Source organism: Manihot esculenta, chromosome 13 (genome assembly GCF_001659605.2).
Source record: "Manihot esculenta cultivar AM560-2 chromosome 13, M.esculenta_v8, whole genome shotgun sequence".
In the NCBI taxonomy this organism is placed as follows: Eukaryota; Viridiplantae; Streptophyta; class Magnoliopsida; order Malpighiales; family Euphorbiaceae; genus Manihot; species Manihot esculenta.
The window spans coordinates 6,173,966-6,191,368 of NC_035173.2; the positions used below are offsets into that span (position 1 = coordinate 6,173,966).

Sequence of the window (17,403 nt, forward strand, 5' to 3'; positions counted from 1 at the left end):
ATTAAAACATATATTTTTATATCATTAACAAGTGTATGCATTTAAAAATTAGAGTTTTCTAAATAAAAGTAAAAAATAATTTCCATTAAAAAAATTTCCAAAATAATTTGAGTATGAATCATAAGTCTTAAACACCCATTTTCAGTTTGGAAGTGTTTCTTACATTAAATTTAATTTAAATGATTTTCTTAAAAAATTAATATATTTAAAATAACCTTTAAATAATATACTCATTTTATTTGAATAATAGAAAAAGAATAAAATGAATGAATTTATTTTGTAATACAATTTAATTAAAGATATACTAATATCATCCTTATTATTTAAACAGCAAGAATATTTACAAATGCTAAGTCCATTATTAAGAAAAGTAAGAGAATAAGAGTTTGAGAATGGCAAATATTTGACTAAAATGGAAAATTCTCAAGTGCTCAACACCAACTATAAATAATAACTGTAAAAGAAAATTGGGAAGAAACATTATGCCCAGAAAGGTATACATGAAACTGCAAGAACTGTAATCATGTGGAGCAGCAAGAAAAAATATTTTGCTTTGATGAAGTTTCTCCATTCTTAACCAGACTGACTCGGTTTGCAGTCAACTCAGCCTTGTATGAATCAGAATTCAGAATTTTCTTGCTAAGGTTGTTGTAAATCTCACGTATAACAACCTCGAAAGCTGTCTGAACATTAGTACAATCAAGGGCTGATGTCTCCATGAAGAATAAACCTTCTTCTTCTGCAAGACTTTTGCCTTCCTCTGCACTCACTTCTCTAATGTTCTCCAGATCATACTTGTTCCCTACAAGCATTCTTGCCACTGTAGTATCACAGTGAGCTGCCACATCATTTAAACATGAGAGACTTATTTACGTTTCAATGGAAAGATTAACTAGTGACTTTTCCCAGGAGACCAAACAGCTAATTACCCACCCAAGCAAAGCCATATCCAATATTTCCCTTTTTCTTTTTTCTGGGCAACCAAACAGGAAAAAAAGCTGCAAGATAAAAGAATAGAAAGAAACTTACTGGTGAGTTCATCCAGCCACCTTTTGACACTATCAAAACTTGTCCTCCTAGTGATATCATAAACAATCAGTACACCAACAGCACCTCTATAATAAGCAGAGGTAACAGCTCTAAATCTCTCTTGGCCGGCAGTGTCCCAGATCTGTGCTTTGATTTCTTTGCCATCAATATCCACCACCTGGGTCTGAAACTCTACCCCAATCGTAGCCTTAGAATTGCTATCAAACTCATTTCTCGCAAATCTGGATAGTAAATTAGATTTCCCCACAGCAGAATCACCGATTAGAACAATCTTGAATAAATACTCTTCACCTCCTTCTCCTTCATGTTCTTGACCCATTATTCAACTTTGATACTTGCGAGGCTTAAATTACAGATTGGTAATGGGTTTTTTAATGCGTCTGATTGTGCAGTAGGGTTTTGCTTTGGGGAGGTGGCACGGACAGGCTGCGTGATTGGCGGTGAGTTTGGGTTTATTGCAAGGGAAATTGGGCGGTGGCCTTTGACTCTTGAACGTGAAGCTTTTTATTATCATTTTCATGATTTTTATATTCAAGGAAAGAAAAGAAATTTATGATTTTTCTTGAATTTATTTGAGATTCTGATTTCATAATGAATATGCTGAAATTTTCCAACTGGATTCATCATTTCTTATTGATGAAGTAGACCTACTGAATTAATGGGACTCTTTCTTTTTTCTTTTTTTTTCCGCAAGTTTCTGCTAATCTTGTCTGGTGGAGTGAGTTCTAGCAGATGAGGAATTAAAATATATTTAACCACTAAAAAATTTAATAACTTTATAAATGAAAAACTAAATGCATAAAATTGAAATAATTTTATTTCCACCAATAATTTTCCTTTTGTACATTAGGTCAACCAGAATGTAAAATAATGATCTTGATCTAGCATACACATCTCTTGTATTTTATGCTTCAGCATTTACAATTACATATTTGCATGTATAAAATTTTTCTAATTTTCTTGCCTTATCTGCATGGTTATTTCATTGCTGGGGGAATGATTTCTTTCTGGAAGCCTGTTTAATTGTTAACCTTGCCACTGCTTCTGGGGAAAGGAATTGCTTCTCTAACATCAGGGATTCCAGTAGCAAACAGAACCATAAGATCAAATCCAAGAGTAAAACCAGAGTGCTTGACTGTGCCGTGCCGGCGAAGATCTAAGTACCATTCATATTGATCTCTGGCCAACCCTAGTCCATTTATCCTTCAAACAAGTTCGGTTAACAAAATTCAGGAATCAGTTCTTATTTTGCTAAGAAATCATGAAGATGATTATGAACTTAATGTTGAATTGCCATTACTCTGAGCAGTAAATGAAGTTTAGATGAGATAAGTCACTGTTAAGAATTGAAAATCATTGTAAACAAAAGACAAGCGCTATGTAGAAATCAGCAGAACTATGTAGTTTTTACCTTTCATTTAGCAAATTGAAGCGTTCCTCCTTTTGGCTACCTGTGATTAATGTTCCACCCTGAAAAAATGCCATCCAGTATTATGAAGTTCTTTTATATTAGGATTTGGAAGGAGTGGAAAAATCTGCACATCTTCAAAGAAACTATGATCTTACCCTGGGTATAATCATATCAAATGCTGCAACTGTTTTTCCATCCTCATTCAGTCGCACGTAAAATGGTTTAAATTCTTTTGGGAAGTTGTATATAATTACAGGCTTCTTATAGATTTCATCAACCAAATAACTGTCAATGCATGAACGTATTGTAAGTAACTACAAAAAAGAAAAGCTGCAGTTCCCATGTTTTAAGAAATCTGCATACATATAAAATAACAACATAGGATAAATACCTTAGATGTTGAGATGTTAATCCATTGTCCCATTCAGGTTGAGTTTCAAATTTTCTATCAGCAACCTAGTTGTCAGAACAGAAGACCTTTATTTAGAAAACTTGCTAGGGGTTAATATGCATGTTAGTAATGTAAAAGAATTGTAATTTACCTTTTTCAAGATATTCACTGCTTCCCCATAAGTGATTCTTTCATATGACGATGATTTCATTGCTTCAAGAAGATTGATTCTGGTTTTGTCAATTCGTTTTGAAACAAATTTCATGTCTGCTGAACAATTCTCCAAAACCCATTTGCAGAGGAATTTGAAATAGTCTTCTGCACAGTTCATGGCATCCTAGGAAACCCACAACATACAGAAATTTTTATTTTTTTTAAAAAAAAAACCTTCATCTCTATTTCAGATATTCCTGTTCATAAATCTCTCAAAAGTGCTATAAGATCAAATGAAAAATTACAGTGGTTCCCAATGAACAAAGGACGCTATCTAGTTAATAGAAGTTGAGAAAAGTTATGGATCAGCTAGACATCATTCTGTATATGTCGATATCAGAATTTAGAAAAAGAGTGAAGGATTATACAAAAGCTAATTCCTATAGTATTCCTAGTGATAGACAAATATTTGTATAAATAAACTCTTATGCAAATCTTGCTTTTGCCCAACCAAACTCGCTGAACCAGCACTAATGACTTTCAGATCATAATAACAGAAGGAACCAACCAGTGTTTGTCATACCTCAAGCTCTGAAAAAGCCATTTCAGCTTCGACCGCCCACATCTCTGCCACCTGTTTTGCAGTTCCCTTTCTGTCTGCTCGGAACCTGGGTCCGAAGGAGTAGACGTTTCCAAGACTACATGCATAGCTCTCCAGATGAAGAACACCAGAAACTGTTAGGTAAGTATGCTGAGAGAAGAAATCTTCAGGAACATTAGCCTTGCTGGCCTTCTTTAAAGTTTCCAATCTAAGTTTCTCCTTTTCCTCTAACTGTGCTAGCAATTGATTTGTTTTAAGCAAATCCTGCTCAGCTATGAATAATGCTTCCTTGTTGCTGTCACTTCTCTGGAGTTGTTGAATTAGATTATTCTTCTCTTTTATGGCACCCTTAACAACTTCAAGCCTAACACCTTCAGTATCATCAGTAATTTTTGGCTTCCCCTTTTCAACCTCTTTGCCAGAAAGAGTAGTAACCCTGAACTTTGCACTACATCCTTCACCATCTGTGGTTGTCATAATGGGTACTTCCATACTAAGAAAACCATTATCTTGGAAGAATGAGTGAGTTGCAAAGGCCAAGGCGCTGCGAATTCGCATAACAGATGCCATCTACACCAATGTAAAAAAAAATGCCAATAAAAAAGTCTAATAGGATGATCAACTTCAGGCTATATCTAGGAAATCCAGGGCGTTAAAATTGCATATATGTGATCCTGAATTATAAATGTCTAATCAATTTGAAAGAGTTGCTCTTTCATTTCATTTCCACCAAACTTAGATTCCCACAAGCAGTGGAAAATATTGCAATGCTCATCTCTTAATCATTTCCAGAAATTTCTTTCTCCAAATGGCAATGCATAACAGCAAGAAATTATCAAAATTTCCCCCAAAATTTGCCTGCTGTGCTTGCAGACCAAAAAATAACAACAAATGTGCAACTTACGGTAGTTGTCCGAGGCCGAAAATGAGAGTAATCTCTCAAGGACTCTAACGGCAATCGTTTCTTTGATAATAGATATTTATCATCTTCCACTGTACCTATATGAAGGAATTTTTCTACTTTGAACTCAATACTATGTTTTGCCTGCGCTGGTAACTGATTCAGGACCCCCTCAGCTAATACACAAGTTCCAATAGGCAGCGGTCGGATGGGGAAATCATCCGAGAACTCTATCGTAACCTGTAAAAGATTGAACATAGATCAAACACTTAACCTTCATACAGCAACAGCACAGAATTCCCAAGGAAAACATAGATCTTCAAGTGTAAAATTTTGCATACGTGGAGACTTGCAACACAAGAACCATCGTTAACAAGCAACTTAACAATCGGAGGAGGTGATGGTGTAGAGGCTGCAGGCGGTTTAGAGGACGCTTGCTGCAATCTTGCACGAACTGGGAAATTGCCACTAGCACCGAAAATCTTCGCTATTGACCTGAATAAGGGTACTCGAGTTTGAAGAATCTCCATGCAGCTGAATTCTTTATGGCCCGGAGATTCAGCAACTCCATCATTATCCTCTGGCTGCATTGAAGGAGGATCATTCCTCAATTCGTTAGAAGACTTCACCCACCCACCAATCACCAGTCTCGCACCCGCCAATCCAACACCTCCATCGCTTCGTTCTAAAATGGTTTTCAGCACCACCCGGTTCGAGTACTTAGCCGATGGAATCAAAGGAGTTGTGGGTACTGGTTCTTGAGGGGTTGTCTCTGGTTCTTCAGAGGATTTTTTGGATTTTTGAGATGTCAAAGCAGGTTCTTGGGATGCCATTTTTGCAGATTAAACAGAAGAAGAAGATGAGGAGAAAAGTTGCAGTATGTTGAATTAGGAAACAAATGAATGATGAAGAAGGGAGATAGAGGTGATAATATAGAAGAAGAAGGATGCTTTGCTTTGGAAGCCATTATTGAAGATCGGATTGAAGGAAAGGGATTGTTTCATAGAATTGACAACAGGAATGAGAAATTCAGAGGAAGAAAGATGTAAGAGGCAAGGTTTGGTATTCTTGAAGACTGGGTATTCGCGGGAGTTCAATGCAGTACTAAGAATTGAAATCATTGGAAACCCAGAAGAGAGGGCAACATAACTGGGCTTGTCTTCATGGGCTCAAAAGCGGAAAAGAAATTATAGAAAAGGATCGAATTTGTAATTTTTCAAAGTCCAGGCCCATAATTGCCTAATTTGCCAAGCTGCTGCAAACTTGGCAAATTAGGAATGCCTTGGAATATTAAGAGAATTTGCCAAGCTGCTGTAAACTTGTGATGAATGCCTTGGAATCAGTTCACACAGACTCATTTTTGTTTGATATCATATGTAGATGTAAAACGAAAGATGAGACAGTAGCATTCCCAATGCCTGTAAACAAAGCATAAATTACATTTTCACAGAGAGTTGGTATCTAGCTATATATATATATAAAAGCAGTAGTTATTATAAAGGCTTGTTTGCCTTTTGACCAGAATAGCGTTGAAGAGATTTTAAAGATGCCTCCAGATACATTGATGTCAGGCATATTTGATTGGGCATGGAGTGGAGGTGCTGTTTCCTCAGCCTGGAAACCCTGGAAGCTTCATGCAGCGGGTGAAATTTCTAGACCTTTACACAAAAACACATTCTCAACTTTGAAACCGAGATCAAAATGAACCTCTACCCACTAAAATCCCATTTTAGCCCTTCTAAATATCTATATTATCCATGAAAATAAGAAATATGTTTGGTGGGTATTTTGGTAATCCCCTTCTACTGTCCATTGATTCCATGGTTTTAGCTCCCAGTAGGCAATCTGTCCATTTTAAAAGTTTCTGGGGACCCTCTGAGTTTTGCCAGGTCTATCTTTTATTGTCATTAATTGACCATAACTCTCTAATCTCTCCTCTCTCTCTCTCGCTCTCTCATTTCTATATTGACCACCAATTCATATATCATCTTCAGTGTTTACTCCAATACAAAGGGAAACCAAAGCATGGCAAACATTAGACTTTGCAACTTGCTTTTGCTTCTCTTCTTCTTCATCCTTGCTGCATATGTTTCTCAAGGTTATAATCTTTCCCTTAGTACCATAGATCTACTTTCTTTCTTGTGTTTGGTTGCCAAGAATATATCGTAGTCATCTTCTTTCTTTCTTTTATCCTTTTCCACCAAAAGGATTGCTAGAATTAGATATATACATCTCATGTTTAATCACCATTCTTCAATTGCAGGATCCAGAACTCATGAAGTACTACTACTTCCCAATAATCCAAGAACCTCTCTCTCTCAAGAATCACATACGCAGGTATGAGACTAACAAGCATTTTCCACTGATTTATTCACCAATCTCGAAGGAAAAAAAAAACACAAGAAAATGAAGAAGGGTACTCAGTTTTCTTTCTTTAAGACATGTTCATAATGAAATCTTTTGGGTTTGAAATCTTCAGGTTGGGCAGAATTCCAGGAATTCAAGGAGATTGATGATAGGATCCACAGCTCCTACTTGCACTTACAATGAATGCAGAGGCTGCAAATACAAGTGTAGGGCTGAGCAAGTTCCTGTTGAAGGAAATGACCCAATCAATAGTCCATACCACTACAAATGTGTTTGTCATAGGTGATGGATTGATGGATATATATATATATTTATTTATATATAAAAATATTTATTATAATTATTGTGGTTTTGGAGTCTAGAAAAATTTGTTCTCTTTGTCTTGAGCATCTGAGGGAAATATATATGAGAGTGTAGCATTCATTGGAATGGATGCTTGAATTTTTGCATAAAATAATTTCCCATGTACTTCTCATTCTTCTGTTCTTGCTGATATATTGATGAGTTGCCTATTTTTTGAATGAAATTACCATTCCATATAAAAGCTGAAGTTCATGTGTGAAAGTTATTAAACTAAGTTGTATGATTTTGTAAAAATTTATTTTAAATTTTTTTAAAAATAAGTAAAGAATAAGTTAATTTAAAGGTAAAAATTCTTCCCGATAACGAGTTTATATAGTCGACTTTATACGATTAATATGAATAAAAAAAGTATAGTATAAAATATAATAAGTAAAAAATTTTATTTGAAAAATTTCAAAAACTTTGCATCAAACTTTCATATTATGAACTCTTAAAAGATAAAAAACTTATAATTTTAGATTTGTTACTGATTCCGACGATCTTAAATCGGGTATTTTCTCACGTCAAGAACAGTTCTGAAATCGGATAGTTATGCACATATTCCCTTATATTAGGACCATAGTTACTGAAGGATAAGAACTCCATGACAGAACTTGAATAGCAATAAAATATGAAGCAAGAAGAGAATGACTAGGTGGAGAACACAAGTACTAATGACAACCTTATGAAGCCCAGAGAGAGACAGAGATTCTGCAAGAGGTGGGTACATATAAAAGAGATGGTCCCAAAATTGAGATATAAGCCTATCAAGAAGATCACATGGGCAACTTGTTTGAACTTTGAACTAACTCATTATTAATTTCCACCAAGTGGTAACAAATCTCAAAATTACCAAATAATTTATAATTTATATAAAAATTAAAATTAAATTACACTCCTTTCATTTCATAATTTTTATTTATATAATTTTTTTATAAATTTTTTGATTATACCCATTTTAAGAGATTATTTTAAAAATAAAATAAGATTATAATAATTAATTTATATGTTACTATAATATAAAATAAATTATTATAAAATAATAAATTTATTGTGAAGTTGAAAGGAAAAAGAGTGTAGAAAACAAGGAGATGCAGCCAAAATTAGGAACTTGAATGCATTAGGGGCTATGATAGCAGTTATCATTTTGTAGAGAAAACAATTGTGGCCACCTGTTTTATATGGTGTTGTTTAGTAGGTAGAGAATCATTTTCATTGCTTGGTTGGATTCCCTGTTTTTACTACATTCTAGTTGCTCATCTTGTTTATTTTTCAATTTCCCATCTGTAATGTCCTTCTCAATCCATATGGGATTGGTTCCCCCCCACCCTTATCATTCTACTTTACATAAGATTCTTGGGCTTCATCAAAGATTCTTGGGCTTCATCAAACATTTTGTTTGGTTGCCACAACTCAACTAAACTAAATAGCTTCATGTAATTATTTGATTGATTTATTTAATTCAGTTAAATATTTTATTATTCAAAATTTAGTGTAAGAAGCGCGGTTTTTAAAAGGCATATTATTTCATTTTAAATTAAAGTGAAATTTAATATGCTTTGTATAATTAAATATTTATATAATATTTAATATCAGTGAGAAATTTTGATACCATCATATTAAATTTAGAATAAATCTAATTTATTTTAAAAATTAGTTTAAAATGAGAAATATCTATAATTATAAGGATATATTCCTTTTATTCTAAATCAATGTTAAATTGAATATCAGCGATTCTTCCATTTATTTTATAATAAGACTACATTAATAAAATAGAAAAAAGACTAATCTACCTTTAATAACTAAAGATTAAGAATTACCATTATTATAAAATTAATTTAAATTTTAAAAGATTTTATAGTTGATGACCGCTGAATTCCTTCACTTCGGACCAGGGGCTTGACCACAGCCCAAGGCCCATGACGTAGAGGTCCACACACCTGATACATATAACAATCATGGCTCATCCAACTTTCAAGGCCGGGCTCGACCCATCTTCCTCACTCAAGCCGGCCCGGCCCGCACGAAGCAGGCCCTCTCCACTCAGGCTTAGCATCCGGCCCAACTCTCAGCCCAGTCCAGGATCCAGAATAATATTCACCAGACAGCCTGGCAGATCCGCTCGAACGTACGCACTAGGAGAATCAGAGGCCGTTACGCATGGAGCAGGCGGCTGATACCCTAGTACCTCCGAATCCGGATGGCAGAGACGCGTGGCCCAATCCTGGAGAGACCTTTACACGTCACCAGCAAGCAAGATAATGTATAAAAGAGGAGTCCCCTCCTCAGAAAGCTTAAGCCTTATTTTTGTAATACAAGAACTCTTGTAAAACCCTATTCCATTGGATCTCAGATCATCAATTGGCGCCGTCTGTGGGAAACGAAGGAGATCTTTTCATCACCGGAGTTTTCACTTTCAAAACCCACTGAGATCCACGATGGCAAACCACCAAGACAGTAACCTTAATATTCCAAATGACCTGAGCTCTGCCCAAGATGGGCAGCAGTTCTCCTTTTCTAGCCCTACAACGTTGAATAACCAAACACCTATTTCTCTTAATCCCTCGCCAAGCCTGGCAGGGAATACTCCCACCATGACCCTGTCTAACCAAGACATTCAAACCATGGCTCTCCAGCTACAAACCACTGCTCACTGGTTGGGCCAGATAATGCAACAAAGGGGACTTAGCACCCCAGTAAACGCACTCCCAGTAGTGGAGGAACCCAGAACCTTCTTCACCCGAAAATTATGAATGACTGCTTCAATGACAAGCGCGTCATCATGGGGCATCTGAATGCCCTGTGCATCCTCCGAAGAGAAAGCGATGGTCATGGGAGAGTGTTCAACGATCTGCATAACCTCGCCATTGCTGGTCTCCCCTTCCCGATTTCTCTTCTTTCCTCGACGGTTCATCCGTCCTCCAGTTCCTCCAACGATCATATTAATAGTCCCACTGGACCCATCGTTCACTGGTCCCGCTCCAGTTCTTCTGGGCGTCTGGGCTGCCGGACCGGGTTGAGGCCTCTGCCCCTCCGGTTTCTTCACAAAATTTTTGAGATGCCCCCTTTTTATCAATCTTTCAATCTCTGCGATTAACTGAAAATAGTTATTTGTGTCGTGGCCATGCGTTCGGTGATACTGACAATACTTATCAGGATTCATCTGATCTGCTTCCGATTTCAAAGGTTGAAACGGGAACTGAAACAGAGGAGGAAGAATGCAGTTTGGGCAAAAGATCCAACCCAGAAGACGAGAAAATGAACCAAAAGCTGAAAAGGTTGAAGGAGCAGCTCCTAGCCGAGCTAGGTAAGAAAGATCAGAGTCAAACCTCCTTGCCTACTTCTTCTCCCTTCTCAAAGTTAATGCAGCAGGAGACCGTTCCCAAAAAGTTTATGATGCCGCCGATGGCGGCCTATAATGGAGCTGGTAACCCGAGAGAGCACGTCATGAACTATAAGACCTTCATGGAGTTACAAACCCTGTCAGATGCTCTGATGTGCAAGGTGTTCCCAACAATGCTCTCGGGACCAGCGAGGGCATAGTTCAACAGCCTGGAGGCCGGAAGCATTCAAAGTTTCGGAGATCTGGCCACTCGCTTCATTAGCCGGTTCGTAGCTGGGGTGCCTGCAGATAGGAAGACGAGTTATCTGGAAACAGTGAGACAAAAAGCTGGTGAATCCCTCAGAGAGTATGTCGCCCGTTTCAATACGGAGGCCCTGCAGATCCCCGAGCTTGACGAAGGAAGGGCGGTAGAGGCCATGCAGAAGGGAACAACCTCTGCCGAGTTCTTCGGTTCACTAAGCAGGAAACCTCCGACCTCACTGGCCGAGTTGATGAAGAGGGCGGAAAAGTATATAAGGCAGGATGACGCCTTAGTAACGAGTAGATTTGCCAAAAGGGCGGAAGGAAAAGAAAAAGCCCCGGAGGAGGGGAGGTCGGAGAAGCACGAGAAGAAGCATGGAAAGAGGCCCGAACCGTACAAGCAGGCCTGGGAAAGAAGGGATCACAGGCCTCCTCCTCCTCGGATTCTCGAACCAAGAACGCTCCCTCCTTGGGTTCCGGAGAAATCGACTCCATTAAATGCGTCTAGAGCCGAGGTGCTCATGGCTGTCCAAAATAAAGAGTTTCTCCAGTGGCCCCAACCTTTGAAATCGGAAGCAGATCAGAGGAATCCTGATAAGTATTGTCAGTATCACCGAACGCATGGCCACGACACAAATAACTGTTTTCAGTTAATCGCAGAGATTGAAAGATTGATAAAAAGGGGGCATCTCAAAAATTTTGTGAAGAAACCGGAGGGGCAGAGGCCTCAACCCGGTCCGGCAGCCCAGACGCCCAGAAGAACTGGAGCGGGACCAGTGAACGATGGGTCCAGTGGGACTATTAATATGATCGTTGGAGGAACTGGAGGACGGATGAACCGTCGAGGAAAGAAGAGAAACCGGGAAGGGGAGACCAGCAATGGCGAGGTTATGCAGATCGTTGAACACTCTCCCATGACCATCGCTTTCTCTTCGGAGGATGCACAGGGCATTCAGATGCCCCATGATGACGCACTTGTCATTGAAGCAGTCATTCATAATTTTCGGGTGAAGAAGGTTCTGGTGGATGATGGGAGTAAGGTTAACTTATTGCCATATCGGGTTTTCCAGCAGATGGGAATCCCAGAGGAACAGCTGGTTCGGGACCAGTCACCCATCAAAGGGATCGGAGGAGCACCGATACTTGTAGAAGGGAAGGTGAAGCTGGCCCTTACCTTGGGAGAAGCACCCAAAGCTCGCACCCATTATGAGGTGTTCTTGGTGGTCAAACTCCCACTGAGCTACAATGCGATTTTGGGGAGGCCGGCGTTGTTCAGTTTCGAAGCTGTCACTAGCATCAGGTATCTGGCACTCAAGTTCCCAACGGAAGGAGGAGTGGGAATGGTCCGGGGAAGCCAGGAGGAAGCAAGGGCAGTATACTTGGCCACAGTGATGGAACCAAACTCAACAGGAGAAGCGCTTGATTCGGAAGTTTTGGAGGTCAGGGATGAGACAAAGGAAGCCCGGACAGAGCCCGTTGGAGAGCTGGAGACTTTCTCCCTATCAGAAGAAGAAACGAGTAAGGTCTTCAGTCTCAATGCCGGCCTCACCAAAGAACAAAAAGGTGAAGCCATGGCCCTGATCCGAAGTCACTCGCCGACCTTCGCATGGAAGCCCTCAGACATGCCGGGAATTGACCCCAAAGTGATGACACACCAATTGAATGTCCTCCCCGAGGCCAGACCAGTAAAGCAAAAGAAGAGAGTAGTGGGAAGAGAGAAGCAGCAGGCTACCCAGGAAGAGGTTCAGAAGCTAGAAGAGGCAGGCTTTATTAGGGAGGTTATGTACCCACAGTGGTTGGCAAATCCTGTGTTAGTCAAAAAAGCCAATGGCAAATACAGGATGTGTATAGATTTTACCGACCTGAATAAGGCCTGCCCTAAAGATTGTTACCCCCTTCCCGATATTAATAAGATGGTCGACTCAACGGCTGGTTTTGATTATATGTCTTCTTTGGATGCTATGTCTGGTTACCACCAAATCCCAATGGAAAAAACGGATGAGGAGAAGACCTCATTTATAACTGAAGACGGAACTTACTGCTACAGAGCTATGCCCTTCGGATTAAGAAACGCCGGGGCAACTTACCAACGATTAATGAATAAAATCTTTAAAAACCAGATCGGCAGGAATGTAGAAGTGTATGTGGATGACATGGTGGTTAAAAGTTCAACCTTTCAACAACATATAACGGATTTAAGGGAGATATTTGGGGTGTTAGATCAATACAGGATGAAGCTGAATCCAGCAAAGTGCGCTTTCTTCATCAGGGGAGGAAAATTCTTGGGGTACATGGTGAGTGGAAAAGGCATTGAGCCCAATCCGGAGAAAGTGGAAGCCATATTGAATATGCCAGAGCCGACCTGTGTAAGGGACGTCCAGAGATTAACCGGGAGAGTAGTGGCGCTTCATCGATTTATGTCAAGGTCGGCAGAAAAGTGTTTGCCATTCTTCAAAAAATTGAGGAAGGTCCCGAATTTTGAATGGACAGAAGACTGCCAAAAAGCCTTCACAGAGCTTAAGGAATACCTCAGCTCACCTCACGTGCTCAGCAGCCCTGTAAAAGGGGAAGAACTCTTGATATACTTGGCAGCCTCAGAGCAAGCAGTCAGCGCAGTACTAGTAAGAGTGGAAGACGGGGAGCAGAAACCTATTTTCTACGTCAGCAAGGTACTCAGAGATACTGAGGTCAGATACTCGAACATTGAAAAATTGGCGTATGCCTTGTTGTTAGCGGTCCGGAAATTCAAAGTTTATCTGGAAGGCCACCAAGGAGTTGTGATGACGGACCAACCGTTAAAGAAGATCCTACGTAGGCCGGAAACTTCAGGACGGATGTTAGCATGGTCCGTGGAAATCAGCCCTTACTGTCTGGAGTACCGACCTCGGACAGCTATAAAATCTCAAGCGCTGGCTGACTTCATAGCAGAATGCTCATTCAACAAGGAGAAGGAAGGATCATCCTCGGAGATACCAAGCAAAGAAGGAGAGGGAGAGCTTTCCCAAGAGTCCAGCTGGAAGCTATATGTAGACGGAGCATCAGGCTCTGAGGGTAGTGGCGCTGGAATAATACTTAAGGGGCCGGAGGGCTTCAAAATATGTTATGCCTTACGGCTAGAATTCAAAGCTTCTAATAATGTGGCCGAATATGAAGCCTTGGTGAACGGAATGTTGGTAGCTTTGGAAATAGGGGTAACCAACCTCGAAGTAAATAGTGACTCTCAGCTGGTGATCAACCAGGTGACAGGAATATATCAGGCCAGAGATCCCATCATGCAAAGTTATCTTGATAAAGTAAAAGCTATGGAAGTCGACCTCACGAGCCGAGGAGTATTTACGAGATTTCAGAGGATACCTCGAGATGAAAATGAGGAGGCAGACCTGCTTAGTCGGCTGACCAAAGAAGAGTTAGAGCAGCTCCCTGATGAAGTCTACATACAGCATGTCAGCACACCTGCTTTCAAGAAGATAAACACAGTACTACAGGTGGAGCAGAGCCCAACTTGGATGACTCCATACTTGAGATACTTGGAAAAGGGCGAACTCCCCGAAGATAAAGTTGAAGCCAAAAGGATAGCAGCTTGAGCTGCCAATTACCAAGTAATAAGGGGAACTTTATACAGAAAAGGGAAATCCAGCCCATGGCTCCGGTGTGTGAGTCCGGAAGAAGCTGCAAAGGTAATGGAGGAAATACATAGAGGCCTATGTGGGGCTCACGAGGGAGCAGGGACATTAGCTAACAAAATATTCAGGCAAGGATACTACTGGCCCACTGTTAAAAAAGAAGCAGAAGAGTTTGTCCGGAGGTGTGACGTATGTCAGAGATTTGCTAATGCCATCAGGACCCCTGCCACTCCTCAAGCAAGCATATCCAGTCCATGGCCTTTCTCACAATGGGGAATTGACATCCTGGGACCTTTCCCCAAGACTACGGGGCAAAGGAAATTCGTAGTGGTGGCTGTGGAATATTTTTCGAAATGGCCAGAGGCAGAAGCAATAGCCACAATCACAGCTCGCAAAATGATAGATTTCGTATGGGGGCATATCATCTGCAGATTTGGCATACCAAGAGTACTTATCTCAGACAACGGCAGACAATTTGACTGCAGCACTTTCAGAGCCTTCACGACGAACATGGGCATATGACATAAGTTCTCCTCCGTGGCTCATCCTCAGACTAATGGCCAAACGGAAGTCACTAATAGAGCTATCCTTCAAGGATTAAAGAAACGGCTGAATGGCGCAAAGCAGAATTGGGCAGAAGAGCTCAATAGCACTCTATGGGCACTCCGAACCACTCCCAGAGCGCCCACTCAAGAAACCCCGTTTGCACTTGCTTATGGCACAGAGGCTGTAGTCCCAGTTGAATTGCAGATCCCCACTCATCGAGTTCAATTCGTTAGTGAGAACGCTAATGGGGACAAATTAAGGAGCAACCTAGATGCTCTTGAAGAAGTTAGGGAAGAAACCCAAGTCCGAACTGCTGCTTACCAACAACGAGCAGCAAGATATTACAATCAAAAGGTCAGAGAAAGAAGCTTGAAGGTGGGAGACCTGACTTTAAGAAACCTGGAAGCTACTGGAAAAAGAGCAGCTGCAGGCAAACTAGCACCGACCTGGGAAGGTCCATTCAAGGTGACAAAAGTGGTTAAGCCCGGGGTATACCGAATTGAAGATATGCAAGGAAACCCCGAGCCCCATGCTTGGAACATCCAGCACTTAAAAAGGTATTTTCCTTGAAATATTTGTAAAGAAAAAACACCGTATTTTGACAAATATGAATAAATGAAAATTGTTTATACAATGTAATTATCTTTGTGAAAAAAAAAAACATTTTTCATGATAAAGAAAAGAACAGGGCTCAGAAAGATCCCTCGCAAACAAGACCTCAGTTAGGCACAAAAACCAGCTGAGATGACGAAGCGACAGTAAGGCCAATGAGCCTGAATTTTGTACAAACTACCGGCGAGACCCCGAGGTCGTCTCGGAAATTCAAAACAGGATCCCGTAAGATCTCCTGGAGACAAAAAAACTACCGGCGAGGCCCCGAGGTCGTCCCGGAAATTCAAAACAGGATCCCGTAAGATCTCCTGGAGATAAAAAACTACCGGCGAGGCCCCGAGGTCATCCCGAAAATTCAAAACAGGATCCCGTAAGATCTCCTGGAGACAAAAAACTACCGGCGAGGCCCCGAGGTCGTCCCGGAAATTCAAAGAAAAACAGGATCCCGTAAGATCTCCTGGAGACAAAAAACTACCGGCGAGGCCCCAAGGTCGTCCCGGAAATTCAAAACAGGATCCCGTAAGATCTCTTGGAGACAAAAAACTACCGGCGAGGCCCCGAGGTCGTCCCGGAAATTCAAAACAGGATCCCGTAAGATCTCCTGGAGACAAAAAAAACTACCGGCGAGGCCCCGAGGTCGTCCCGGAAATTCAAAACAGGATCCCGTAAGATCTCCTGGAGATAAAAAACTACCGGCGAGGCCCCGAGGTCGTCCCGGAAATTCAAAACAGGATCCCGTAAGATCTCCTGGAGATAAAAAACTACCGGCGAGGCCCCGAGGTCGTCCCGGAAATTCAAAACAGGATCCCGTAAGATCTCTTGGAGACAAAAAACTACCGGCGAGGCCCCGAGGTCGTCCCGAAAATTCAAAGAAAAACAGGATCCCGTAAGGTTTCCTGGAATCAAAAATAACCGGCGAAGTCCCAAGGTCGTCCCGGAAACTCAAAGAAAAAACAGGATCCCGAAAGATCTCCTGGAATCAAAAATAGGTCGGTGAAGGACTTAAGAGCCTCCGGAAAAAAAAAAAAAAAAAAAAAAAAAAAAAAAAAAAGGGAGGGGGGCCTTACAACACTCAAGGTCGAGCTCCCAGCTCAGACCGATGTTCGCAAAGGCCCAGGACCGAGCTCTCAGCTCGGGTAGACTCATATCCTTAAAGGATCCAGATACAAAGGCCAAGGAGAAAGGCCGAGTTCCCTCCATAGCCGGACTCATAAATGACGATATCCCTAAGAGGATAAAAAGGCTATAATCAAAGCCTATATCAGTTTATTTGAAACAGTTATACGAAGTCACAGCGAAGCAAGCAGGACTAAAAGCCAAAGCACTGACACGATAGTTGTCATTAAAAATATGTAGTTTACATCACAAATTATCAGCTAAGAGCTGAGCTCGCTGCTTGAGCTTAATTCAGAGCTTCTGAATGAAAATATATAGTTTACATCACAACTACGAAGCATAGAGGTAAAATGTCAAGAAATATGAAAAACAAGAAAGAAACTAATATTGCATTAATGACTATTACACTTTATTTCTCTGGTGAGGAAGGAGGATAAATAGTCCTTAAAGGACTTATATCAGTAAGTACACCCTCGCCTGCATTATCTTTATTTACTGCCACCCCCGAAGGAAGCTCGGTGTCCCTGGGGCCTGAGCTCTCAACATTAATAGTAGGGGCAACTTCTGACCTAGGGTGAAGGCCGTCTTTCTCAGAATCAAGATCATCTTCCTCCGACCCTACCTCGGATTCCTCTGGCGAAGACTCAGCTGGACGGTCTATGTTCCTCCGAGAGTCTCCTCGGGGCAAAGGGCAATCATCCTCCCCG

At 40.7% G+C, this 17,403-nt stretch overlaps 3 protein-coding genes and 1 long non-coding RNA gene across 4 annotated transcripts; 2 read left to right on the plus strand and 2 right to left on the minus strand.

The window, feature by feature from the left end:
* Nucleotides 1–387: 387 nt before the first annotated feature.
* On the minus strand, nucleotides 388–1,725 carry LOC110629155 (ras-related protein RABA5e). The gene is made up of 2 exons (XM_021776069.2): nucleotides 1,030–1,725; nucleotides 388–838 (listed from the first exon to the last, which is right to left on the minus strand). Exons 1-2 carry the CDS (start codon nucleotides 1,367–1,369, stop codon nucleotides 522–524), a joined length of 657 nt encoding a protein of 218 aa, XP_021631761.1. The 5' UTR covers nucleotides 1,370–1,725; the 3' UTR covers nucleotides 388–521.
* On the plus strand, nucleotides 1,351–2,476 carry LOC122721608. The gene is made up of 2 exons (XR_006348292.1): nucleotides 1,351–1,490; nucleotides 2,065–2,476. It is a non-coding gene; the product is annotated as an uncharacterized LOC122721608 (long non-coding RNA).
* Nucleotides 1,846–5,847, minus strand: LOC110629154 (asparagine--tRNA ligase, cytoplasmic 2). The gene is made up of 8 exons (XM_021776068.2): nucleotides 4,849–5,847; nucleotides 4,511–4,747; nucleotides 3,589–4,176; nucleotides 3,004–3,189; nucleotides 2,853–2,917; nucleotides 2,617–2,746; nucleotides 2,462–2,520; nucleotides 1,846–2,253 (listed from the first exon to the last, which is right to left on the minus strand). Exons 1-8 carry the CDS (start codon nucleotides 5,338–5,340, stop codon nucleotides 2,070–2,072), a joined length of 1,941 nt encoding a protein of 646 aa, XP_021631760.1. The 5' UTR covers nucleotides 5,341–5,847; the 3' UTR covers nucleotides 1,846–2,069.
* A 461-nt stretch (nucleotides 5,848–6,308) lies between these two features.
* On the plus strand, nucleotides 6,309–7,418 carry LOC110629679 (EPIDERMAL PATTERNING FACTOR-like protein 9). Its single transcript, XM_021776765.2, has 3 exons — nucleotides 6,309–6,605; nucleotides 6,771–6,844; nucleotides 6,987–7,418. The coding sequence occupies exons 1-3, from the start codon at nucleotides 6,533–6,535 to the stop codon at nucleotides 7,158–7,160; spliced, it is 321 nt and encodes a 106-aa protein (XP_021632457.1). The 5' UTR covers nucleotides 6,309–6,532; the 3' UTR covers nucleotides 7,161–7,418.
* The last annotated feature ends 9,985 nt before the right edge of the window (nucleotides 7,419–17,403 follow it).

Excerpts from the sequence above, each read along its gene's own strand:
- LOC110629155 (XM_021776069.2), bottom strand. The coding sequence starts at position 1,369 with ATGGGTCAAGAACATGAAGGAGAAGGAGGTGAAGAGTATTTATTCAAG. Across the intron at positions 839-1,029 it reads GTGGCTGGATGAACTCACCA|CTCACTGTGATACTACAGTG; the intron begins GTAAGTTTCTTT and ends ATGATGTGGCAG.
- LOC110629154 (XM_021776068.2), bottom strand. The coding sequence starts at position 5,340 with ATGGCATCCCAAGAACCTGCTTTGACATCTCAAAAATCCAAAAAATCC. Across the intron at positions 4,748-4,848 it reads CTTGTGTTGCAAGTCTCCAC|GTTACGATAGAGTTCTCGGA; the intron begins GTATGCAAAATT and ends AATCTTTTACAG. Across the intron at positions 2,254-2,461 it reads TTCAATTTGCTAAATGAAAG|GATAAATGGACTAGGGTTGG; the intron begins GTAAAAACTACA and ends ACTTGTTTGAAG.
- LOC110629679 (XM_021776765.2), top strand. The coding sequence starts at position 6,533 with ATGGCAAACATTAGACTTTGCAACTTGCTTTTGCTTCTCTTCTTCTTC. Across the intron at positions 6,606-6,770 it reads TGCTGCATATGTTTCTCAAG|GATCCAGAACTCATGAAGTA; the intron begins GTTATAATCTTT and ends CTTCAATTGCAG. Across the intron at positions 6,845-6,986 it reads CTCAAGAATCACATACGCAG|GTTGGGCAGAATTCCAGGAA; the intron begins GTATGAGACTAA and ends TGAAATCTTCAG.